The sequence below is a fragment of the Eumetopias jubatus genome, unplaced genomic scaffold, assembly GCF_037043125.1.
Source record: "Eumetopias jubatus isolate StellerSeaLion01/CBP00866 unplaced genomic scaffold, mEumJub1_p1.0 scaffold_6, whole genome shotgun sequence".
Classification (NCBI taxonomy): domain Eukaryota; kingdom Metazoa; phylum Chordata; class Mammalia; order Carnivora; family Otariidae; genus Eumetopias; species Eumetopias jubatus.
Genome location: NW_028274812.1, coordinates 91,788,462 through 91,812,785, shown reverse-complemented (window position 1 = coordinate 91,812,785; position 24,324 = coordinate 91,788,462). Strand labels below are relative to the sequence as shown.

The 24,324-nt window shown below is 38.9% G+C and overlaps 2 protein-coding genes across 2 annotated transcripts; both read left to right on the top strand.

Moving 5' to 3' along the window:
• Positions 1-10,622: 10,622 nt before the first annotated feature.
• Positions 10,623-14,443, top strand: LOC148164106 (uncharacterized). The gene is made up of 2 exons (XM_088023932.1): positions 10,623-10,847; positions 14,321-14,443. Exons 1-2 carry the CDS (start codon positions 10,809-10,811, stop codon positions 14,414-14,416), a joined length of 135 nt encoding a protein of 44 aa, XP_087880058.1. The 5' UTR covers positions 10,623-10,808; the 3' UTR covers positions 14,417-14,443.
• A 320-nt stretch (positions 14,444-14,763) lies between these two features.
• On the top strand, positions 14,764-18,147 carry PTP4A1 (protein tyrosine phosphatase 4A1). Its single transcript, XM_028097558.2, has 5 exons — positions 14,764-14,868; positions 15,907-15,999; positions 16,322-16,452; positions 17,433-17,507; positions 17,943-18,147. The coding sequence occupies exons 1-5, from the start codon at positions 14,764-14,766 to the stop codon at positions 18,058-18,060; spliced, it is 522 nt and encodes a 173-aa protein (XP_027953359.1). The 3' UTR covers positions 18,061-18,147.
• The last annotated feature ends 6,177 nt before the right edge of the window (positions 18,148-24,324 follow it).

Here is a 24,324-nt window from a genome sequence, read left to right as displayed (position 1 = left end):
CAGAATGGATTAGGTGGAGACAAGACTAGAAATTATTCAATTAAGTTGTTTCTTTTTTTTTTAAGATTTTATTTATTTGATGGAGAGAGACATAGCAAGAGAGGGAACACAAGCAGGGGGAGTGGGAAAGGGAGAAGCAGGCTCCCTGGGGAGGAAGGAGCCCGATGCGGGGCTCGATCCCAGGATCCTGGGATCATGACCTGAGCCGAAGGCAGACGCTTAACAACTGAGCCATCCAGGTGCCCCACAATCAAGCTTTTTCAATAAAACTTATTAAATATCATTAAAGGAATTAAGGGAGGTAGTAAGAGAGGAGAAAGAGGAGACTGACGGTAAAAAATGGAAGGAGGGAGACAATTTCCAAGATATTTAGTAGATAGACTCAATAGAAATTGGTAGCCAATCAGACAGAAAGGAGGAAAAAGCAGGAGTCTAGTATGACTGCCAGGTTTCTGGCTTGGGAACCTGAGGGACAGAGGTGCAATTTACTGGTATTAAAACAAAGTAAGATGAACAGTTCTCATGAGGGAAGGAAAGAGATTATTGACTCAGCTTTGACCACGTTGAGTATGAAGTACTTGGAGTTAATCCCATAGAAATATAGATCTGAAACTCAAGAGAGAAGTCTTTACTAGAAGCATATTTTAGTTATCATTGAATGTTTGGAAGGTGAGACCAAAGAAGTCCTCTCTAAATGGCTCTGAGACTGTAAAGTGTAAGGGAATGCCAGAGAAGAAATAAATATTCTTACAAATACCGACACCTGTAGGGCAGGAAAGTAGAGGGAAACAAGCCATCTCTGGAGCTTCCAGAGACATAGGTAAAACAAGAGAGTTTCGAAAAGGAAATAAAGATAAGGAATGAGTTTCCTCATCTGGCAAGTAGGTTCTCAGATAATGGTCATAAAGTGTTCATCACGAAGCCAGCATGTAGTGAGTACTGAATAAATATTGTAGGATGATTAGGTTTGAGCAGGACATAGCCAAGGCAGTAAGACTCTATGGCAGTGTGGAGGATAATGTGCTCCCTTTGTTCCCTTTCTTAGTAGAATGAACACAGGAGGCAGGCGCCTGGGTGGCTCAGTTGGTTAAGGGTCTGCCTTCAACTCAGGTCATGATCCCAGGGTCCTGGGATCAAAGCCCACATTGGGCTCCCTACTCATCAGGGAGTCTGCTTCTCCCTCAATTCCCCCCCTGCTCATGATCTCTTTCCCCCTCTCTCAAGCTTGCACTCTCTCTCTCAAATAAATAAATAAAATCTTAAAAAAGAAAAAAACGAATGAACACAGGAGAATGGTAACTGGGTGGCTCAGTGGATTAAGCAGCAGACTCTTGATTTTGGCTCAGGTCACCATCTCAGGATTGTCAGATCAAGTCCTGTCTCGGGCTCTGTACTTGAGATTCTCTCCCTCTCCCTCTCTCTGCCCCTCCCTCCCCTCTCTCTGTCTCTCTCAAATAAATGAAATTAAAAAACAACAACAACACAGGAGAGATGAGTCATTGCTATTCACAATGTCTATTAGTGGAGAATTAACTAGTACAATTTCATCAAAATGAACTCATATTTACAAATAACACACTAATAAAGAAAAATAATCTTGTAACTATAAATACTCCTTTGTAACAAATTTTTAAAGCCATTCCAAAGTAATTAAAAGGATCACGATGACACTTGTAAACAGCAGGGAATTAAATGGAGTTATCTGGGGAAGTAATAATGTATAAAGCTATTCCACAGAGTTCCATTTCCATCATTACTTTTAAAACAGTGAATTTACTTTACACGATACATATTACATAAAAGGAAAAAAGCTTAAATAGCAGTAAAAAGTAATGTAATCATTGGTCTGTAAGTTGCAGACACAGTTTTCCTGACTGTCATCGTTGTAAATAATATTTTCTGTCTCCTTTTGAACTCTGTGGAAGTGTGCTACAGTAACTCTAAATTGTCCTGACAGGTGCACACCAATGTAGTAACAAAAATATGTTCATATATTTGTAAAACCACAACAATAGTTCTTATTTAAAGCTTACTGAAGGAAGCTGAGAAACAGTATTAATGGTTTCTTTCTTCCTGATGATAGCAACCCAGGATGGACAGACTAAGAATAAAAATATTTTTAAAGATCATGGAGTGGCCTCATTCACGAAAGACTAAAGGAAATACTCACAGTAATGCTTTTTATAACTAATTTCCATAATTTTCATGTGTCAGAAAATTTTAAAATGCTTAAAAATATAAATCTAATTTTTAAAATTAAATTTAATGGGCATAAAATAACCCTATCAAATTGCTTGCTCTCAACTTCTATACTTACCTTTTCTATACTTGGCACCAGTTCACAAACTACACTTTGAGTAGCATTGGTCTAGAGGACAATTTCTCTTGAAATATTCATGAGCATGCAAGGTGGGATTGTTAGTAATTTACTACATAATCATATTTTATGATTCACTCATACTAAACTCTTTAGAAAGATGACATATAAACCAGAATGCAAGTTCATTTGCTATGGGATAATCCCTTCCAGGATTAGAATATGTGGGAATCCAAATTAACAATTAGAAGTTTGTTGAGGGGCGCCTGGTTGGCTTAGTTGGAAGAGCATGTGACTCTTGATCTTGAGGTCATACATTTGAGCCCTACTCTGGATGTAAGAGATTACTAAAAATAAAGATTGTTGAGCAAAGAACCAGGGCATAAGAAATAACAGAAGAAGAAGAACACGGAGGAGGAGGAGGAGGAGAAAGAGAGAGGAGGGGGGAAGGGAAGGAGGAAGGGAGGGAGGGAGGGAGGGAGGGAGGAAGGAAGGAAGGAAGAGAGGAAGGAAGGAAGAAGGAAAGGCGGAAATAACCTTAAAGGGGTATTTCAAGGCAAGGAGAGCAGCTTGGCAGAGTGGTGGAGGCAGGGACTCTTCCATTCAAGCCACTAGTATTTGAATCCCAACTACATCATGTAATACTTGTGTGACCTGAAACTTGTGAGGCTCCATGTCCTAATTTTTATAATAGAGATAATATCAATGTGGAGAGATTTATAAAAAGATTAGTACAGTGCTTAATTCAGTACCCAGTGCATAGTAAGCATTCAATACATGTCAGTTGATATGATTAATACCATCCTATAATAATATATATCTCTACAGGGCGCCTGGGTGGCTCAGATGGTTAAGGGTCTGCCTTCGGCTCAGGTCTCGATCCCAGAGTCCTGGGATCGAGACCCGCATCGGGCTCCCTGCTCCTTGGGAGCCTGCTTCTCCCTCTGCTTCTCTATCTCTCTCTCTCTCTCCCTCTCTCTCTCCCTCTGTCTCTCATGAATAAATAAAAATCTTAAATATATATATATATCTACAATAACCAGCATGCTTATGGTATACAGATTCTGTGCTTCTTCCCTAGACAAAGCTGGATAAACCCTGACAACCTTCAGATCTTTAGCCTTTACTCTTCTGTGTACCTAGTCATCATCTTCCTTCTGTTCTCACAATCTTCCTCTGGACAGATACAAAAAAATTGATTGTTTCAACTTACACATTCCAGGATGACTTCCCTTAGATCACATTCAAGTCACCTTGACTCAAGTTTTCTGGGATCTGGGATGTAGGGAGCAAGGAGTCTGCTTCTCCCCCTCCCTCTGCCCCTCCCCACCCCCGCTCCTGTGCTCTCTCATATAAATAAAAATCTTAAAAAAAGAATATTGGATGTGATTAAATTCCTTTAAACATTCATTTCCTCTCTCCCCCCCCAGTATAAGAGTGGCATTTGGGGAAAGAAATTAGAAAATACAGAAAAGAAGAAAAAAACTGTTCATCCCATCTCTCAGTGACACCTGCAAAGCACTTAAATGTCAGTTATAACATGGTTAATATTTTGGTTTATTTTTTTTTCTATTTTTAACTTGCATTTTTACATAGTTGTAATTATACATTACAGAGTATTTTCTCCATGTTAAAGTCATTAAAGGATACTTCTTAATATCTGAAGAATATGACATTATGTAGATATTTCATTATGTAGATATCTCAAGTGATATCACCTACTATGCATTCGTTCTTTAAAGAATTTCTCAGAGTCTGATTTTTCTAACAAGTTCAAGAAAAAATGCAAATGTGTATTTAGCACAGCTTGGAAAGCAATAAGGACACAATAAATTTTAACTTTTATTTATTTATTTTTGAGAGAGAGAGAGAGAGAGAGCAGGGGGAGGGGCAGAGGGAGAGAAAGAATCTTAAGCAGGCTCCATGCTCAGCATAGAGCCCAACACAGGGCTGTCTCATGACCCTGAGATCATGAACTGAGCCAAAATCAAGAGTCAGATGCTTAACCAATTGAGCCACCCAGGCACCCCATGCTTTTCTTCCTATTATAGTTATCTATCAGGAGTTTGATTGTTCTCTGAAAACTTAAATATACAATTTTTAGGAGTTCCTACTCTACTATATTCCTCAGAATCTTCAGAAATAGTGCCTTTCTCCAAGCATACTTTGAGTACCATTATTTCTTTTAAGCTTCTAGTGTGTTCCTCACATAGTGCTAATGAAAATGAATTATGGAACTTTATGTCAGTGTGCCGCCACCATTCAGCACCATAGCATAAAATAGGCTTACAATAATGACCTTATATCCTTGTTGGGACATGAACAAAAATTTTTGGAAGCCATGGGGCATGTTGTGATTCGAGTCTTCTTAATTCTATTTCTGTATCTCTGATCTAGCCGCTTTTGTCCATTTCTGCTGCCCTCTGCTAGTCAACACCATCATTGTTCCCCATTTGGCAAGATAGGAAACCTCAAGTCTTTGACCCCATCACACTAATTCCATTCTAGGACTCCCTCCAATCCATATTCCACAGACTAGGAAAGGTTATGTCCTTAAAAACATATATTTCCTGTTATACAGCTGCTGCTCATCATCCTTAAAATAAAATCCATTCTTACCAAGGCCTACAAGGACCTGTGTGATCTAGTCCCTGCCAGATCTCTCCAGGCTGACTCCCAGCTTTCTTCCCTTATTTTGCTGCAGTTCCTCAGGTCTTGCATCTTTCTAAACACCAACAAACTCTTCCCACCTCGGTATTTGTTTGTCATCCCTCTCCTCCTCTCCCTCTCTCCTTGATTCATTCTTGTCATTTAGGTCTGGGTCTCCTGGAAGGTACCGCCCGACTTCCCTGCCTAAAGTCAGTCGTCTCACCAGCTAGTCTGCTTACCTCTTTCACAGCACATATTTCAACTTATAATTATACTCTTTGCTTAGTCACTTGTTATTTTTTCTTTCCTCATCTGTGTATAAGTTCTATTGGAGGCAAAAACAATGTTTACGTTGTTCTTCATAAGACAGCAGAAGTGCCTTGTATAGGCCATGCATGTAATGAATAAAATATGTGTTGAGGAGGGAGGGGAAGATCAACAGCCAAAGCTATGAGAGTTGGTGAAAACCCCAGGGAGCAGGCAGAACGGGGCCAAGAGGCCCTAGGACAAAACTCTAGTAAACACCATTGTTAAAGGAGCCTGCCAAGAAAATTTAGGAAAACTGGGAATGGGAAGTCCCCAAAAGGATTTTAGGTGAAAAAGTAACCTGATCATATCCAGACAAATATTAGTTGAGATCTACTATATCTATTAATATGTCTGAGGATTCGAGAGCCATATAATGACAACTGTCCTTAAATAGAAGAAATCTTAAAATGCTTCTATACTAATTTTCCTCTCTTTTTTTTACTTGAAGTATAGCTGACACACAATGTTACATTAGTTTCAGGTGTACAACATAGTGATTCTACAACTCTATACATTACGCTAAGCTCACAAGTGTAGCTACCATCTGTCACCAAACAATGCTATTACAATACCACTCACTATTTTACCTATGCTTTACCTTTTGTCCCTGTGACTTATTCATTCCATAACTGGAAGCCTGTACCTCCCATTCCCCTATACCCATTTTACCCACCAACCTCCACCTCCAACCCTCTGGCAACCACTAGTTTGTTCTCTGATTTATGGGCCTGCTTCTCTGCTTTTGTTTGTTCATTTGTTTTTTAGATTCCACATATAGGTGAAATCATATGGTATTCATTTTTCTAGGACTTACTTTACTTTTTTCACTTATTCAGTAGCTTCCGATGAAAAATGCACTAAGATAGCAATGTTGGTCCAACATGCCCAGTTTAAAAAAAAATTGTGTTAGAGTAGGAAAAAAAAGTATGACTACTTTAGCATTTAGTTAAATAAATGTTATTATGTTTGCCGGAAACTGTTCAAGAACATTTCTCCTTATGTAAGGCTTACCCCCAGTAATGCTGCTTAGGTCAGTGTCTGTCTGGATTATCTGCAGCCTAAATGCCAACTCTGTAAATTAAACCTGTCAAGTGACAGCTTTGCCATGCATAACCAACGTGTAAAATTTATTTATACCCATTCCCTTTCTCTGGCCAGATTAAATTCTCCTTTCTTAAGCCATTTTTTACTCACTCCGGACTGTGGCATAATTCAACATGTTCTAAACAATTACATGGAAACTACAGCTCTTCTGATTTCCAATTCCCAAATGACTTTCATTCAGACTTTAGGACAACAAATTTTTCAAAGTTCACTAAATATAACAATTTTCTTAAATTCTTCCAGGTAACAGTATATGAATCGGTCATAATAATGGCATGCTATGAAAATGCTGTGAATTATTATAGGTTCATAAGTCCTTTATTCAGTGTCCCAAGGAAACAGTTCATTTCAACATGCAAATGGAACTATTCTTTTGACTAATCTGTCCATCACGTTGTAATGTGCATGCTGAACCTCCACAGAAGTAAATACTACATTAAGTGGCAGGATTTCTAAGTTGAAAACACATTTTCCTCTGATATGAAGACTTCCCTAAGCAATTTCCAGGTTTATATTTAAGTGGATTAAAATTAGTCATGAAAAGTAAAGAGACAGAAAATGGACATAATAGGGATTAACTGGAAAGAATTATTTTCTTAAATGGATCATTTTTATAAAAGTTGTTTGAAAACTGCCTTAATTTTATTGAGAAAACATTACTTCTAGTGATTGGGTTGGATGACAGTAAAATTTTTATTTCTGATCCAGCAGGATTCTTTTATCTAAAGATATTTACATCTTTAGCACCCACTTGGGTCGGTAACTGGCAGTTTCTATGTCTGACAAATACAAAACACAACAGCCCAAGTATAGCTATTGGCCTATGGACTTTGTCCTTGAAAAGTCTGTTGTGACAAGCTTAATTGCTTGTTAGAGATCTCTGTGTTTAAAATTCCCACAGAAATGATGATGTAGCACTGCTGTTTGGTTTCATTATTCATCAAACTTATTAAAAAGATTTAATATCCCCATCACAAGAAAAAAGTTGTAACTATGTATGGGGACGGATGTTAGCTAGACTTATTGTGAGGATTATCTCACAATATATATGAATATTGAATCATTAGCTTGAACACCTGAAAATAATATGATGTATGTCATTTATATCTCAATAAGTACACAGAAATACATAGATATAAAAAAAGACTTCATGAAACTTCAAATCAATGTCTTAAGGGACGAAAACTTTTTAACATAGAGCATTAGTTTTAAGCATTTATGCTGACAATTGTATGTTCACAGAAATGCAAATGTGCTCTACATTTTTTAACATTTTTACAATCACACAAGATTAATTTTAGATATAAAACAAAATAGGCTGTTCTGTAATAGCAAAAGGAAAATAAACTTTTACAATGTTGATAGGGACTGTGGTTGTGTCCCTGAATTTTTAGGAAATACTTAAGATTGCCCTCTGCACTGGTATCCAGACACCCACTGGGGTATTTGCTTCTACCAAGTATAGTTGGCATATTATTATACTTTGCAGTCTACTGTTTGTTTCTGGGTTAGTATTGTCACATTCAATCTTTCTATCATTGCAATGATAACATACATACTATATTAAATGTTTTTTTAATCAGATTTCCTCATAACCCCAAATCATCATTCTGTTTTGCTGAGAAAAGTAACTTATAGCTGGGCATCTTGTTTAGTAGGAAAAGTCATCTTCCATCTCAGGGCTTTTACTGGAACTTAGAGTAAGCATTAGCTTTCAGCATTGGGTTTTCTTAACTCTGGATGTCTGGACCACTATTTGCAAGCATGTTGGCTCAGGCTGGAGACCTTCTTCTAATAACTGTAAGTGCTGATGCTCCAAATGCAAATCTGTGGAGATTAGTAGGTCTTCAGACCACAGGAGTCTCTGGACCCATATTGGGATTGACTACCGTTCTCTAAGAGTCAACACTTTTAAACTGTTGGGCTGAGTAGACCAGACACCCTCAGCATGCAGTGAACCACCATGGCACAGGACACATATAAACATGGCAGCTGCCACAGTGACAGGCCCAGGGCTACCCTGAGAGAATTTAACAAGCTGGTCAGCAAGACCATATTTATATCTGGTTTAAAGTATGACCTTTCTCTCAATAGCAAAAGTTTTCTCTAGTTCTTCATCCTTGAACTATGTCCTTTTCAAAGTAGAAGAAGATGGTACCTCATCTGAGAGGCTAAGACCTCTGGAAGCTGATTAATGCACTTGTGAATTTGATCCCAGCTTTTAGAGCTTGATGAGCATAGCTGACTAGATACTCCAAGTCAGCACTACTTGTGGTAATTACAAGATGTGTGCATCACAAGGCTTGCAACTTGTATCACAAGTTCTACAAGAAAACTGGCTAATACTGATTTGGCTCTGCTTACCAATTGTTGAATTTATATCTTGTCCCAGCAAATTCCTTTTTTGAAAAGTCATTACATGAAAAACTTTCACCACTCCAATTAGCATCACTGTGCTGACCAACTTTTGGAGTGAGAGTAGCTGATTGAATGTTTTTTAGCTACACTAGTGTTTATGTTGGTCAAGCTTTTTGTTTATTATGAAGTTAATTCTGCCCATGACACACCGTTAATATTTTCTCCTAAAGTGCCATTAATGTTTTAACTTTATCAAAAGTTTTTGTCATATAAAGTTTTTAATTTTTATATAATGAAATCTATCTCTTTCTTTGTGACTTGAGTTCCCTGACCTACTTAGGAAGGTCCCTCCCACCCCAAGATTTTTTAAATATTTTTTTTGACATAGTACTTTAAGATATTTACTCCCTTTTAAAGTTTATTTGTAAAAGGACATTGTTTCTCAAGCTCTTTAGTTTTCCTTGAGTTAGATGTATTCAAAAGTTTCCTAAGCGAGTAATTTCTTTAAAATGAAGATGATTTTACCTTTGCTTCTGTAAAAGCCTGACACAATTCCTTTTTCCAAAAGTGCTTACTTTGTTTACAGAGTATATGTTTATAAGAATGTTGAATAACTACCCAAGCACTCTAAATAAAAGTACTAACAAATCCTAAAATACTGCAGTACCGTGACTGAGAACACAATTTGATCCCTAAAGCCGTCTCCAATCTACTGCTCAGTGAAAACAGCAAACAAAAGGTCTCAGTGTTCGTAGAAAACCGAGTTCTTCAAAGCAGGTAAAAGTCCTGTTTAGTCCTTCCATAATGTAGAGGAGAAAGGGTTTCCAGATTATAAGTGACAAAGTTGCCCTTGTGTAGCACAAAACAATCATGATAGGGCTTTACTTCTTAAAGGCCTAAATTATGAAAACAGTGGAGGAACAGAACTGAAAATGGAAAAAAAAAAAAAAAAGCTTTAGCTTTGATGCAAAGAATTACAGCAGTCCTTGACATAACCAAAGATTCTTAATTTTTAAAAACGCTTCCTTTTAGCAGTGACTAACCTTTTATTATCTGTGACAACACATCAAGTGAGCAGCCGTACAAAGGATACATGTGATTTCGGAAATGCCACAACTGAGCCAACTGCAGTTGCCCGCGTATGTAGTATGGAGGCGTGACCAAAAAAGACTATAGGGAGCACGGAGCTTTATCTGCCTCACGAGGTACTCTCCCAGTCTCCCATAGCAAAAGTTTCTCCCCGCTTGAAAGTGCCCCCGGCGACAAGTATTCACCTTGTCCGAGCCTAGGGCCGTGGCATTCAAGGTGTTGAGTCACCGGGTACAGCGGTCGTGCGACATAAATATTATTTGATGACGGAAATCGTAGTGGCGCAGGTGCCAAGATAAACCGCTGGCAACGATGACTGTGGTTTGACTTAAGGCCGAATAAAGTAGGATCGGGACTGAGCCACGGTTCCGGCCCTGAAGGGATTGCATTTTAAGTTGAGGCAACTTCAAAGCTCCCCATGTGACATGTGCGCACTCCTCGGCGGTTTGAACTATGAGAGCCAGGGTTTCCGGCGTGATTCCTTCCAGCCGATAGATTGTAATCTCCCGCTCCCAGGCCTTCCCTACCCCAGGCTTGCTCAGCCCCTGAGTCCCTCCACGGCCCCTTCCCTCCCCTGCCCGGGGGACGCTACGACTGCAGCACTTCGCCATTCATCAACCGGTTTACACCGGCAGCGGCCGCCGCGAGGTGACGTCCGCGGGGGGCGGGCTTCCGCCCCCGCCCGTCGGCGCTCGGCCGGGGGCCCCCGGCCACGATTGGTGGCCAGGAGTTCGCACGTCGCGCCGGCTATAAAACGGAGGGCTTGTGACGCAAGGGCGCCTCGGCGCGCGTATTGGCTCCCTCTACTGCGGGCCGGCTGGGGTACGCGCTCTTCTCGGAGCCGCTCACTGCATGGTAGAGTCTTGTGCCCCCGCCGCCGCCTGTAAAGCCGCCGCCGCCCCGCGACGACCACCGCTACCCCCTGCCCTGCAGCCGCCGCCACCGCCGCCGCCTGTGTCGCCGCCGCCTCGGGACCGGCTGTATGATTAGGCCACAATCTTCAATGAGTAAACATATTCCTGTGAGTATCCGTCGCACCGCCGCCTCTGGAGCCGGGGCTCCACGACCGGCCCCCCCATCCCCACCGTCGCCTTTGTTCGGAGCCCGGCGTCCGCTCCCCACCGCCCCGGCACGCAGTTCCGGTGGGTCCCTGGCAGGAGGGGGCCGGAGTACGGCCCTGTGGCCGGACGGTGGGGCTGGCTGCGGGGAGGCGGACGCTGGGGTCCACGGGGCTGCGGGTTGGCGGTTGACTGCCGGAGGCACCCACTTCCTTGTCCCTGCCGAGCCGGCGGCGGCCGGGGCAGTGCGGCCGGGCCTGCGCGGCGGGTGGGGGCGGTTTCGGCCACCGCAGCAGGCCGGGCGGGGCGGCACAAAAGCCGCTTTGTGACCGCCGCCTCCGCCCTTGGCCCTCCGGTCTGGCGCGCCTGCCCAGGGCCCGGCGGGCTCCGCGGCGTCCCGACGCCCCTTTGTTTGGCCGAAAGAGAGCGGCCCGCCTGGGAAGCGGGAGACGTGGCCCGGGGTGGGGCAAGGGCTGCGCGTGTCACTGCGGAGCCGGATACGGGGAGGGCGCGGCGGCGGCGGGGTCGACACCAGACTCGGGCCGGCGTGGGGTAGGCGGGGCGGCCGGCGAGGCTGATAACGGTCTCGACCGGGAGGTCTCCGGGCTCGGGGGCCGGCACGGGACAGGCGCCTGGTGCAGCCACCCTTGTGCTCCGCTGCTCGGACCGGCGCCCCAGACAAAATGGCTTCGGCGTCCGCGCCTGACGGAAGGCGCGGCGCGAACCCGTGATTGCGGCGCGGAGAGGGGGCGCCGCGGGCGGGCCCCGGCGTGCACCGCCGCGTGCGCGGAGCTGCGGCCATCGGGGGCTTTCCGCGAGCTGCACCCTTGGCGGGGACTAGAGCAACACTCTGCTAGGTGAGGAGACCGACTCCCTGCCCCGCCCTGTGCCCTTAGTCTCCACCTGGTAATTCGAGCTGTTCCGGATTTAACGCCCCACTTCGGGCTCTGGATAATGGGAACAAGTTGAGTCTTGTCCTTTCTCTGGGGCAAGTCGGTGGAGAAATGGTCTGGGTCTGAGCGCCTTGGAAACTGCCCGGACTACTGTTGCACTGAAGCGAAGGAGTCCACGGCCGGGCACCAGTATGCACTTTTCCCTGCCAATCTTTGGGGCCCTGGATGGCGCCTTTTAATCGGGGACTATTTAGAACTGTTCCTGAAATCCTTGGTGTAATATGTTGTTGCCTGCTTTTGGCTTGTGGCAACAGCAGCCAACCAGAGCCAGAATTCTGAGGTTTATCTTCTGTCCGTGGAAGCCTTCTACCATTCCAAGAGTATTAAGTTGTTATTTGCACTGTAGTTGGAACCGTCGACCTGCTTGGGATCCAGATTCTGAGGCAGTGCTTCCTGTTACTCTTTTTATACGAATTTTGTTCAATGGCAGTAAATCAGTTGAAAACCAAAAAGCTAGGTCATTCCCAGGACTAAAGCAGCATTTTACATATCCTCTATGCTAGGTGCATTACTTAAGGTATAGTAGGTCTGGAACAAACTTTACAACGAACTGTTGGACAGAGTGGTGGTTATACGGATTAATTGCTTTGACTCTGCAATCTGACAAACTGATTTAAGCTTCTGCACAGAAATTGCTTTGCTCCCGCCCCCACCCCCGTGTATATTATTGTGATTATATGGAATGATAGATGGGAGGGGGAAGAAATGCCTTGGTATTTCTGAGCTGCCTATTGTGGATAGTTTTTCCTGTGGCAAGGAAATTGGTAATGAGGGAATGTTATGAGAAGATGTTAGGTAGTTGGGGTCACTGCTCTTTTGGTGGAAGTTCCCCCCCCAGCCACTGGATGGCTCCACTAAGTGAGTTATTTCTGTTGCTTTTTCTGCTTCCTGATGAACTTGCTTATATAAAGAGAGATGGCCAAACTCAGCTGTAACAGGAATTTTAGCTGTTAAATGTGGAAGTCGTGATGTGAAACACTGTCTTTCTCATACATCTGCTTTCAATTGAAAAAAGATAGTATCTGGAAATCAGAATACTAAGCCACGAGTCGTTGCACTTAACAGCTTTACAAATGACTTCTTTAATTCATTGTATGACATGGAAAAGCTGCCAGAATTCACTTTTTTTATTCTAAGGAAGTAATATTTAGGATTTGAGGTGAAAAGTGTAACTGAAATTATTTTCCAGATTATTGCTGTCTGTGTTCACTGTAATAGAGCCAAGTTTACTTGATGGTAGTCACTAATGTTTGAACCCAACTAGCAAATACATGAAGGAATAATCTCTGAGGGCTCCTTTGAACAAATTTGGAATAATGAAAGTCCTCTTTCTTGTGGGACAACCTTGCAAGAAATGACTCCTGAGGCTAGTTCTTTGTTTTGACAGGAAAATGAACTGGGTTTTTGACTTGCTGTTTTTCACTGATCTGCTAGATCTCCATATGAATTCTTCAAAATTAGCAAAATTGTTCTAGAAACTATAGCATGGTGCAGAATGCTATTTAAAGGTACAAAATGAAAATACTTTGAATTTAATTTTAAGCTTTTGAAATGCTTAAATATAAACTAAGGGAATCTTTGGTTAAAAGATTTTACTTGGTAATTTGCCCTTGAGAATACATATAAAGTGTTTGGGGCAGTGGCTGGCACTTAGTACTCTTGTTAACCTATCAATTTTTCTTATTCCTCTCTTTACTCCTTAGCACACACGTCTTTTTTTTTTAACTTTATTAACGTTAATCCTTGTAATATTTCATATAACAAGTTGATTAACTTCCAGAGACTCAGATAAGGAAAATCTGTTAAAAGGGAATTGTAAATTAATAGGTTAGGGATCAAATGAGATAGTGTATGTGGAAGCATTTTGAAAACCAGTTTCTTGTCTTCCTCTTAAGAACATATTGGTTGAAGGGCGCCTGGCTGGCTCAGTTGGTAGAGCCTATGATTCTTGATCTCAGGGTTGTAAGTTCGAGCCCCACGTTAGATGTAAAGATTATTTAAATAAAAATTTAAAAAATATATTAGTTGAGTCTTTAGAGGAGTAACTAAATTATGCAAGGACTAACAGCTTCCAAAGTTTTCATGAAGTTTACAATATGTAAAAATATTTTATAAGCTGGAAAAATCAATATAGAAAGTTGTAGATTTTATGATACTATAAAGCCACCAGCTATTTAAAATGAATAATTAGTGGAAGAGTATGTGTAAGTGATACTGTCTAAATGTAACAGTGGTATTCTTTGAGGGGTCTCTGTATTAGGCCAGTAATTTCAATTTAAAGTAATCTGTGAATGCTTGTTTTATGGTTATTGATTTAATTTGTAATTACCCTTATATTTTGTGGTTTAAGTAAAAGTTGAAAAGGTGGCTTGGACCCAAATTTGAAAAGACAGTTGTGCACTTATATGCTACAAAAGCATAATATGTTCCTTTGAATTGGAAAACAACTTTTTTCTTCTCTCTCTTTTTTTTCTTTTAAACAGCAGTTCTGTGGTGTTCTTGGTCACACATTTATGGAGTTTCTGAAGGGCAGTGGAGATTACTGCCAGGCACAGCACGACCTCTATGCAGACAAGTGAACTGTAGAAATTCATTACTACTCCACCAAGAAGCCCCCGTAAGAGTGGTTAACCTGGACACAGAAGTGTTGAATTGAAATCCACAGAGCATTTTACAAGAGTTCTGACCTGGATGGGGTAAACCTCAGTGCACTTCCTTTCTATTGCCTCAGTATTACTGGATTGAAGAATTGCTGCTTCTTGTTAGGAGGTTCATTTCATTTCCCATTACTCCCAACTTCATACTCAAAGCACTGAGAATTTCAAGTGGAGTATATTGAAGTAGACTCAGTTTCTTTGCGTCATTTCTGTATTCAATTTTTTAAATTCTTTCATAACCCTATTGAGTGTTTTTTAACCAAATTAACATGGCTCGAATGAACCGCCCAGCTCCTGTGGAAGTCACATACAAGAACATGAGATTTCTTATTACACACAATCCAACCAATGCGACCTTAAACAAATTTATAGAGGTAAGGCTCGATGCTTTTTAATGTCTTAAACTGATTGCAGGTTAATGGTGAGGTTTTTTAGCAAACAGAATAAATAGTTTAGAAAAATTTTGTTGGTATGCCTACAGTTGAATTTCAAGAAATGAAATATCAGTTTTTTCTTTAGGTTACAGGAAATTATTTTGTACATTTTCAAACAAGGACATGTACTTGAATTAGTTTGGATTTATAATAAGATCATCTAGGTGTTCATGCCTCACAGTTTGTTTATTTAAATCTCTATGAGGTCAGTATAATTCTCACATACAAGAAATTTATAGAAGGAAGACTGCCACTTAGAGATTGTTCATATATCTGCTTAGTCTAATGACTAATACTGTAACCAAAGTTAATGTCTTGGACCCTATTTGATGCTTCGAAGCCAATTTTTAGCTACTAATTATAATTAGTAATAATGGATTATGAGTCTTAAAGCTTGTCGTTTTAAATGATGTGGGGTTTTTTACACTGTACTTACCGGATTTTAGAGTCTTTGAATATACCTTTAAGATTCTAAATTACCATGTGTACTGCCAATGAGCAAAAGTTAAAGTAGTTAATGTAATCAAGTCAAGTCAGATAACTTGTAGTCATGAGTGATTCCTTTGGGTTCTGTTTACCTTTGTCTCTGAATTGCTTCTCTCTTTTGTTAGTACTTCATTTCCATATAGCCGGTGTTACCATGACTGTAAACACCTTCCCTGTATGAAGGGCCACAGGATTTTTTTTTCCGTTTATTAAAAATATATGTGATGTTTAATATTGCTCTTTTATGCTTATTCTAGTGTTGTCATTTAAAGCAGGATTTCACTTCCCAGAGTTGAGTTGTGAATGTGGGTGGTGTGAAAAAATAATAAATAAATAAATAACAAGATTTCACTTTCCTGTTAAACATACATAGGTTGTACCATTCATTCCTTGATTTTTTGTTAACTAGCAATACCTTTTGAACAATTGGTGAGCAGTAATAACATGGTTATAAAGACTTCATTAATTATTTTTTATGTATGTTTTATCCAGGAACTTAAGAAGTATGGAGTTACAACAATAGTAAGAGTATGTGAAGCAACTTATGACACTACTCTTGTGGAGAAAGAAGGCATCCATGTTCTCGTAAGTGTTTAATAGCTCTTTGGGTTTGATACTGTGCTACAAAATGATCAACTTCAAAAAGCTTGATTTTTTTTTTTTAAGTTATTACAAAAGTGTGCAGCATCTTAATTTCTAAATAAAGATGAAAGTTAAGCAAAGCTCTAAAGTAATGAGATCTTTATAAAGATTCGGAATTTATATGCATTTCATTGACAGTGGGGTTTCATACAACACATGTTTAAGCATATTAAAATGCTTTTGAAGACATCTGAGTGGTAGAAATTTAGAAGTATTAGTTGGCATTTATATTAAAAAATCTAAAATGTTTATTCTTTTGACTTAGGATTGGCCTTTTGATGATGGTGCACCACCATCCAACCAGATTGTTGATGACTGGTTAAGTCTTGTAAAAATTAAGTTTCGTGAAGAACCTGGTTGTTGTATTGCTGTTCATTGTGTTGCAGGCCTTGGGAGGTAAGAGAATTTCTTAAGTATTGGCCTTGATTCTAGTAAAAACTTGATTTTGAGTCCTGGAAAAATTCAGTTATCACTTTGTGAGTCAATTTGCTTTGTTAGGTTACATATTAAATTAAATTTAAAAGTAGGTGAATGTAATAAAATAATGTGTTCCAGTACAGCTGGAACTAACAAATGCTGTAGTTGTAATTTACACTTGTCTCTGTGGGCACAATTACTTATAGAATTAATTGTGTGTGCTGGGTTATATCAATGATATTGGAATCATTGTCCAAGCTCACTGTGAAAAAGAATTACGAATCATTTCTAAGGTGGTTTGCGTTGCATATGGTGTACTTTTGAGAGCGTTCTTGATCCTGGAGATTCCGATTCAGTGGGAACTCATTACCAGTAACGCCCAAATATTCATATCCAGATTTGTAAGTCACTATCACTGCCCTCCATCCCCACCACCAAAAAAAAGTTCTTTTCTAGTGGGGAAAAGTAAAATGAGCATTGATGGCCCTGGGGGGTTTGGCATGCAACTGTGTCACAGTCTCATTGATAAACAAAAAAGGAAGCAAACATTTCCAGAAGATGTTTAGGAAAAGGAGTTCATGACCTTTCAAAAAAATTTTTTTTTAAATAGGAAATATTTTTTACTGCTTGGATTCAGAAAAAATTATCTGCATTTATCAAGATTTACCCCCTTAAATTTTTTTAAGATTCACTTCGAATAATACAAGTCTTAATTTCTAGATTCATTTGTAACAAGGGTATAGTTTATTTTTGGTTCTAGGTAAAGGGCTGAGTTTGGTAGGGAAATGCTGATGCTTTTATTAATTTTTTCACAAGAAGTCAACATTTACTATAAGGTATTACATAGGAAGGGTGGTAAATAATAGTAATTTTGGGTTAGGAAATGAAAGTTTAGAGTGTTGAATTTTCCAGGACTTGATTTTGAAAAAAGTGGTTTATCAAAATTCTTATCCTACCAGAGCCCCAGTGCTTGTTGCCCTAGCATTAATTGAAGGTGGAATGAAATATGAAGATGCAGTACAGTTCATAAGACAGTAAGTATATAATGAATTTTCTTTTCATTTCTTCATTGTCAGTGGATTTTATTACTACAGAAAGTTTTTCCCCCACAGCCCATCTAACCATTACATTCATTTTTAAGATAGTATTAAAACCAGGAAATAAGATCTTACTTACACTCCTTGTAAATGCTCGTATTACAGAGATTCTAATCAGTAAATTCTTTTCTCAGATCTCATATAAGTGGATATATAAATTTTGACTATTGTAACCAACACTCAAGATTTAAGACTTTTTAGTATCCTTTTTCCATTCCACATGTATGCCTATCCATAAATTAAGCATTAAGTCGCAGCATGATAATCAAAAGATAAATTGCCACGAGAGATGATAATTGTCTATAGCATAGTAAATGGTAATGTGGAGGGATTTTGCTTTAGTAACTTCATATTTTGTTTTTCTTCATCTAGAAAGCGGCGTGGAGCTTTTAACAGCAAGCAACTTTTGTATTTGGAGAAGTATCGTCCTAAAATGCGGCTGCGCTTCAAAGACTCCAATGGTCATAGAAACAACTGTTGCATTCAATAAAACTGGGGTACCTGATGTAATTGCCTTGGAAGTGGAACTTGAAACAGGACCTAATTTGTCATACATACTAGCCAACATGTTGGCTTGGTGATTAAGTCTAATGAAGCTTCCATAGGAGTATTGGAAAGCAGTTTTATCAGGCCACAAGTTTGACAGAATTGCAACCTCTATGTTTGGGTTACGATCAACCTATTTGGACACTTAGCAAAAGATTTTTGCTTTACCGCGTTTAAAATGTGCTTATCACTTGTACCAATTGACCTTTCCTGAAATCATGCAGTATTGAGTTATGTCTTTAAATCTGTTCCCATGCCAGAATCTTATCAATATATAAGAAATTTAGAAAGATTAGGTGCCAAAATACCTAGCACAATACTTGTATATTTTTAGTATCATACAGAACTAAAATCCCAGGAACTATGAACACTCTGGACCTTATGTGGTTTATTCCTTCAGTCATTTCAAACATAGAAATTAGGGCCTATATGGTTATTTGCCTGCTCACTTTATGTTTACATCTCCCACATTCATACCAGTATACATCAGGTTTGCTCAACTTTTTTTTTTTTTTTTTAAACCAAGTCTTACAATGATTATTTCATGTCTTTCAACAAATTTCATTTTGTGGTGTTATAGAAAACCTCCATTTTGAAAATCTACGTTGTACAGAAGCACATGTCTTTAATGTCTCCAGACAAAAAAGCCTTACAGTTAATTTTAATGTTTGCACTTTGGGGTGCAACTTACAGGGAGGGCCTGAAAAAAGAACGGGAGGGGGCTATTAAGTATTTTTAGTAAAATGTTGCCTTTGTCTCGTGCAGAACATGTAGAATATGCTCTTTAATTTAGCAAATATTTTTTTAAAAGGTAGAGATGCTTTGTTATTGTAGCTAAAACAATTCTTAATCATAAAATTTCTGAAATTCTTGTAATTTTTTTTCTTAACTGAAGTTGTTTACCAACTTATTTTTGTTTGAAGTGTGATTTTTTTTTTCCTTCTCTTCCCAACCTCTCTTGCAAAAAAAAAAAGTGGGTTTCTGCTAATGAATTGAGCAGACATCTAATATTTTATATGCCTTTTGAGCTGTGTAACTTAATATTTGGATACTTGATAATTTGTTTTATTATGTAATTGATAAAATGGTGATGTGTATTAATGTTAGTTCAACCATATATTTATACTGTCTGGGAATGTGTGGTTATAGTTCTGTGGGAGAAATAATTTGTCAGTGTTCACCAGCTTGTAAAAATCTAGTGCGAGAGCTTAAACATCTAAATAAATAATGAAATGCATTTATCATCATTGAAATTGTTTGGCTTAAAGTTAACTTATTTTGTAGAAAATGACAGAAATGAATTATGCTTCACTTAGTGCATTTCGAAGTATGTCCTCTTTTTTTTTTTTTTTAACAAATGAAGGATTAAATGAAGTTGACATTTAGTAAGCTCTTTATCGACACAATTTGTTACAGTCATGAGAACTGCTTAATATTAAAAGTACTTTCCATTATAGACTTTCATTTTTAAAGGTTTAAATAATTTTGAACCAGTGTACTATGCTATATTGAGAAACTGTAGAGGAAGGCCTTAATTTGAAGCTCAGTTCCACCAAACAATAACTTGTTCTGGGCAACTTCTGAGCCCATTTTCTTATTTGCAAATAATGGATGCCTTTATAGGTTTTGATATTTGAATATAATATTTGGCACATGAGGGCCTAATGTTAAATTTCTTTCAGTAATCTAAAGTGCTTCCTTTGCATAGCTCATGTTAATCTAAAAGGGACAGATGTCCTTGTCTGATTTTTTTTTTTTAATAGGTAAAACTGAGATTCAGAAAAAAATGGTACTCCACATTGTTTTAAAGATTTTGCTTCCATCTCTTTATATATTCTATATATTCCTAATATACACCGTTTTTGAAACTTAGAGCCAAGGTAAAAGGAATAAGGAGGGGTCCCTAGGGACCCTTAGTTCTTTAAATCTTAGATCTTTTGTAATTGGGACTAGTTATTTAACCTGGGTTTTTTTGTTCTTTTTTAAATGCAGCCTGCCCCTGAAGATAATTTGATAATTTTGTGTAATTGATAACAGTGATAATTGCTACTATCACACAGCCCATAAAACAGCATTTGTTCATTGAGAGGAGGTGCCATCATGATGAATGAAACATCTTGAGTTTGAAACGTTGGTTTGTGGTATTGGATTGTATATATATGGTGCTTAAAATCAATTTATAAACCTCATCTGTACAGTATACAAATGATGAAATTTGCTTTTTATCCAAATATTTTGTGTCTTGTAAATATGACTATAGAAATACCCATTATACATTCTGGGAGATTCCTTATATCTAATAAGAAATAAAATAGAAAAAATGAGTTGAGATCTTGAATATAAGAAGTTAACAGATGGTGTTTGAAAATTTGGTTACTTGGTTTTGGATAACAATTTCTGTCAATAGGATGATGTAAATAGTGACTAGTTGATTAGGCCTGTCTATAGGAACCATAATGCTGACAAGTAAGTAATGTGATTACTGAATCATAACAAGAGAATGCAGTCCTTCAGTTGAAAGCAAAACCTGGATATGTATTGCCAGACTGACCAATTAATAGAGCTATTATGATAGCTACCATTAAGGATCTTTTTGTCAGGTAATTTTCATAATTTGATTATCTTAAAATCCTGTATTTTCCCAATTTTATACATAAGGGCTATAAGGCTCCAGTTGGGTGACTATCTGATAAGTAGAATGCAGGGATTCAGGGTACCCGGGTGGCTCAGTCAGTTGAGTGACTTGCTTTCAGCTCAGGTCATCTTGGAGTTGTTGAATTGAGTCCCTCCGTCTGGCTCCATGTTCAGCAGGGAGTCTGCTTGAAATTCTTTCCCTCTGTCCCTTGCCCTACTCAAAATCTTAAAAAAAAATAAAATGCAGGGATTCAAACATGTGACTACTACGCACAGCTATGAAGACATGCCTGACCCTTTTAGTGTAATCAGTTGTTACAGGTTTTAGGAGTTCCTGTACTGTCTATGGAACTCATTTTCTTTAAAACACTGAACACCGTGTGATTGTGTAAATGTCTTCATTTAGATTGAACCTTTTCCTTTTTTTACGAGACCCTTTTTGAAGTAAATCAGGATAGGCTAGGATAATGCTGCAGAAATAACCAACCCTGAAAATTATTTAGCTATTCCCTACTTAGGCTTCATATCCGTCCACCCAAGCTGATGGAGCATCTTCTCTATAGAACAGTGCTAGTTGTGACAAAAGGTCTTTGATAATTAAGTTCTTCACTAAGAAATCATAACACTTATATCCAACTCATCGAATAGAACTGGTCACATAGCCACCAGCACAAAAAATGCAATCCTATTGTGCTGAAAAGCTAGAAATTTACAGCAGTAATTGCTACCACATCACAGTTTATAAAGTAAACTTATTTACTTCTGGTTTTTGTTTGTTTGTTTGTTTTTAAGTAAGCTCTATGCCCGTGGGGCTTGAACTCACAACCCTGAGATCAAGATTCACATACTCTACCCACTTGAGCCAGCCAGGTGCCCCTAAAGTAAATTTATTTTTTAAAGAGCATACCAACAGTAACATCCCACATAACTGAAATATCAGGCATAGGGGATAAAGTTCCCAAGCAACCGAAATAGATGGCATGAAGTTTAGGCATCCAAGTGTGTGCTTATTAGGGAATCAAAGGTGTTTGTTTATTTAAGCCTATTTAATAGTATTTTAGAGTAATTTTAGCCAGCATTTGTAATTTGGTCTCCTGCCAGACTAGAGGTAAGACGTAGAGCATGGGGAGAGAAGCACATGGGCAAGATGTACTTGTCAACCTGATACTGAAAGACTTGGACTGAAAACTAAGTTGAATTTAAAAAGCACAGCCATTTGGGACACATTGATGCTATGGGCTAACAGCCTTAGGCTTATATACCTCTGTAGACCTTCAGCCCATCAGTGTTTCACACAGAGCACAGAACAATTACAGATATTTATGATTGCCCTTCATCATCAAAACTATAAACCATTACATTTGGCTTTGTATGTTTTAAGACAAATTTTATAATCTAAAATGTTCAAGGGATGTTCTTAGAAAAATGGTGCCATGAATAAATAAGTTTGGCAAACACTGACCTAAACTTAGATATTATTTACTGCTAATGCTTTTACTGTGTTAATTTAAATTTTTTATCTTTCCAAGAGTACAATATAATAATACAACTATTGAATAAGTCAGCTCCCAGAAGGAAACAGATGGTACATTCCCAGTGGTCAATTGAAAACATTTAATAGAGGGAAACCAACAAGGGAGAATGCAGTACTGTTACCATCTCCAGGCCTAAAGAGGCAAGGAAGGCGGAAGCAGTTGACAATTGGAAAGAACAGCTAGATGGAGAGGACTGCCTCACAGGAGCTGTGACTCTAGTAGACAGCCAACTAACTCGCGGCAATCCCGCAGAAGGGAGGGGAGAGAGCCAGGAATAAATATCTATCTCCATTTCCCCATCTCCTTTAATGTCCTGCTTATCTCCCCATTCTCCCTTAGCCCAATCCAAGAAGAAGGCAGGCCAAAGGAACCTGGAGTCTGTGATAAACCCTTTGGGCACAGAGCAGAAGGGAGACTAGTAGAGAGTGGGAAACAAAATACTCTGTACAACTCGGGGTTCCTTTTTTTCACAGATGGCTGTTTGGGACTACGGTATTCTGCAGAACGTGTTTTCAGAAAACGACATTATCCACTTACACAAACTAATACATATAAACACACTTTTTAAAAAGTGACAATGGAAGGATCTACATTAATAAACAGCTCGTTCAGTCAATTTCAATTTAATCAAGTGTTGATTTTTGGGGGGGCAGAATATAATTTATCCAAAAACAATGGTAAGATCAACAACATAATGTTCATTTCACTTTTAATTTATGAACTGTGATCACGGAGTTGTTCATTTTTGCAAAAATATTCCAGGGCTTTTTCCCAAAGATCCTTCTTAACCAGTTATTCAGATAATATGTCTTGAAGCTACTACGGCATGTACTATGGCATCCATATAAATTTTCTTCCTTCCAATTTTTAATTGATTTAACTCTACCAGAAACTCATCTAATAACTTTTGGGGGAATGCCTGGGTGGCTCAGTAGGTTAAGTGTTTGCCTTCGGCTCAGGTCATGATTCCAGAGTCCTAGGATCAAGTCCCACATCGGGCTCCTTGCTCAGCAGGGAGCCTGCTTCTCCCTCTGCCACTCCCCCTGCTCGGTTGTGATTTGAGCAGTTCTCCAAAAGCACTTTCATTGACTTTGAATAATACTGAAACTTAAATTTCACTTGCATATGTTTACATTGTGTTGTTGGCTACACTGGCAAAAAAAAATGACCAACAGATGGGTTTGGATGTAATTCACAATGCTAATGTTAATTAGAACTACTTGTAGACTAATTTTATAAGTGGATGTTCATCAATGAAAATACTATATTTTGCTTCCCTAGAACTTAATTTACATAGGGACTCAAATAATGTATAGCTAAAAAGAGCCCCTAGTTCGAAGGAATAATCAACAGTTCAGCTTCTATTCGATCTAATCAGATCTGGATAGGTGTGACTCACTATAATTCTTTTATTCAGTCTGTGTTCGTCAAAAACCTTCTAGACTGTGCAAGACTGTTGAATCACAGATCTGTACCTCTGAAACAAATAATACAATGTATGTTAAAAAAAAAGCGGGAGGAAAACAATGAAGGGGGGAAATCGGAGGGGGAGATGAACCATGAGAGACTATGGACTCAGAAACAAACTGAGGGTTCTAGAGGGGAGGGAGGTGGGAGGATGGGTTAGCCTGGTGATGGGTATTAAAGGGCACATTCTGCATGAAGCACTGGGTGTTTAAACAAAGAATCATGGAACACTACATCAAAAACTAATGATGTAATGTATGGTGATTAACAAAAAATTTAAAAAAACCTACTAGAACTGGGTGATGGACATTAAGGAGAGCACATGGTGTAATGAGCACTGGGTATTATATAAGACTGATGAATCACTGACCTCTGCCTCTGAAACTAGTAATACATTTATATGTTAATTGAATTTAAATAAAAATAAATCGATTTAAAAAATTTTTAAAAACTACTAGAAGTTTTCGCACTAGAAGCCCAGCCAAACTGTTGATAAGAACTTCACCAATAATTCCTATTTCTTGTCAGCCAAGAATTCAGTTCAACCTGAGGGAAACCAACCCATTAGTTGG

What these genes read in the sequence shown, in the direction of transcription:
- LOC148164106 (XM_088023932.1), top strand. Translation starts at nt 10,809, where the DNA reads ATGATTAGGCCACAATCTTCAATGAGTAAACATATTCCT. An exon ending in CAATGAGTAAACATATTCCT is followed by an intron (nt 10,848 to 14,320) that starts GTGAGTATCCGT and finishes TCTTTTAAACAG; the next exon opens with CAGTTCTGTGGTGTTCTTGG.
- PTP4A1 (XM_028097558.2), top strand. Translation starts at nt 14,764, where the DNA reads ATGGCTCGAATGAACCGCCCAGCTCCTGTGGAAGTCACATACAAGAAC. An exon ending in CCTTAAACAAATTTATAGAG is followed by an intron (nt 14,869 to 15,906) that starts GTAAGGCTCGAT and finishes TGTTTTATCCAG; the next exon opens with GAACTTAAGAAGTATGGAGT. An exon ending in TGTGTTGCAGGCCTTGGGAG is followed by an intron (nt 16,453 to 17,432) that starts GTAAGAGAATTT and finishes TTATCCTACCAG; the next exon opens with AGCCCCAGTGCTTGTTGCCC.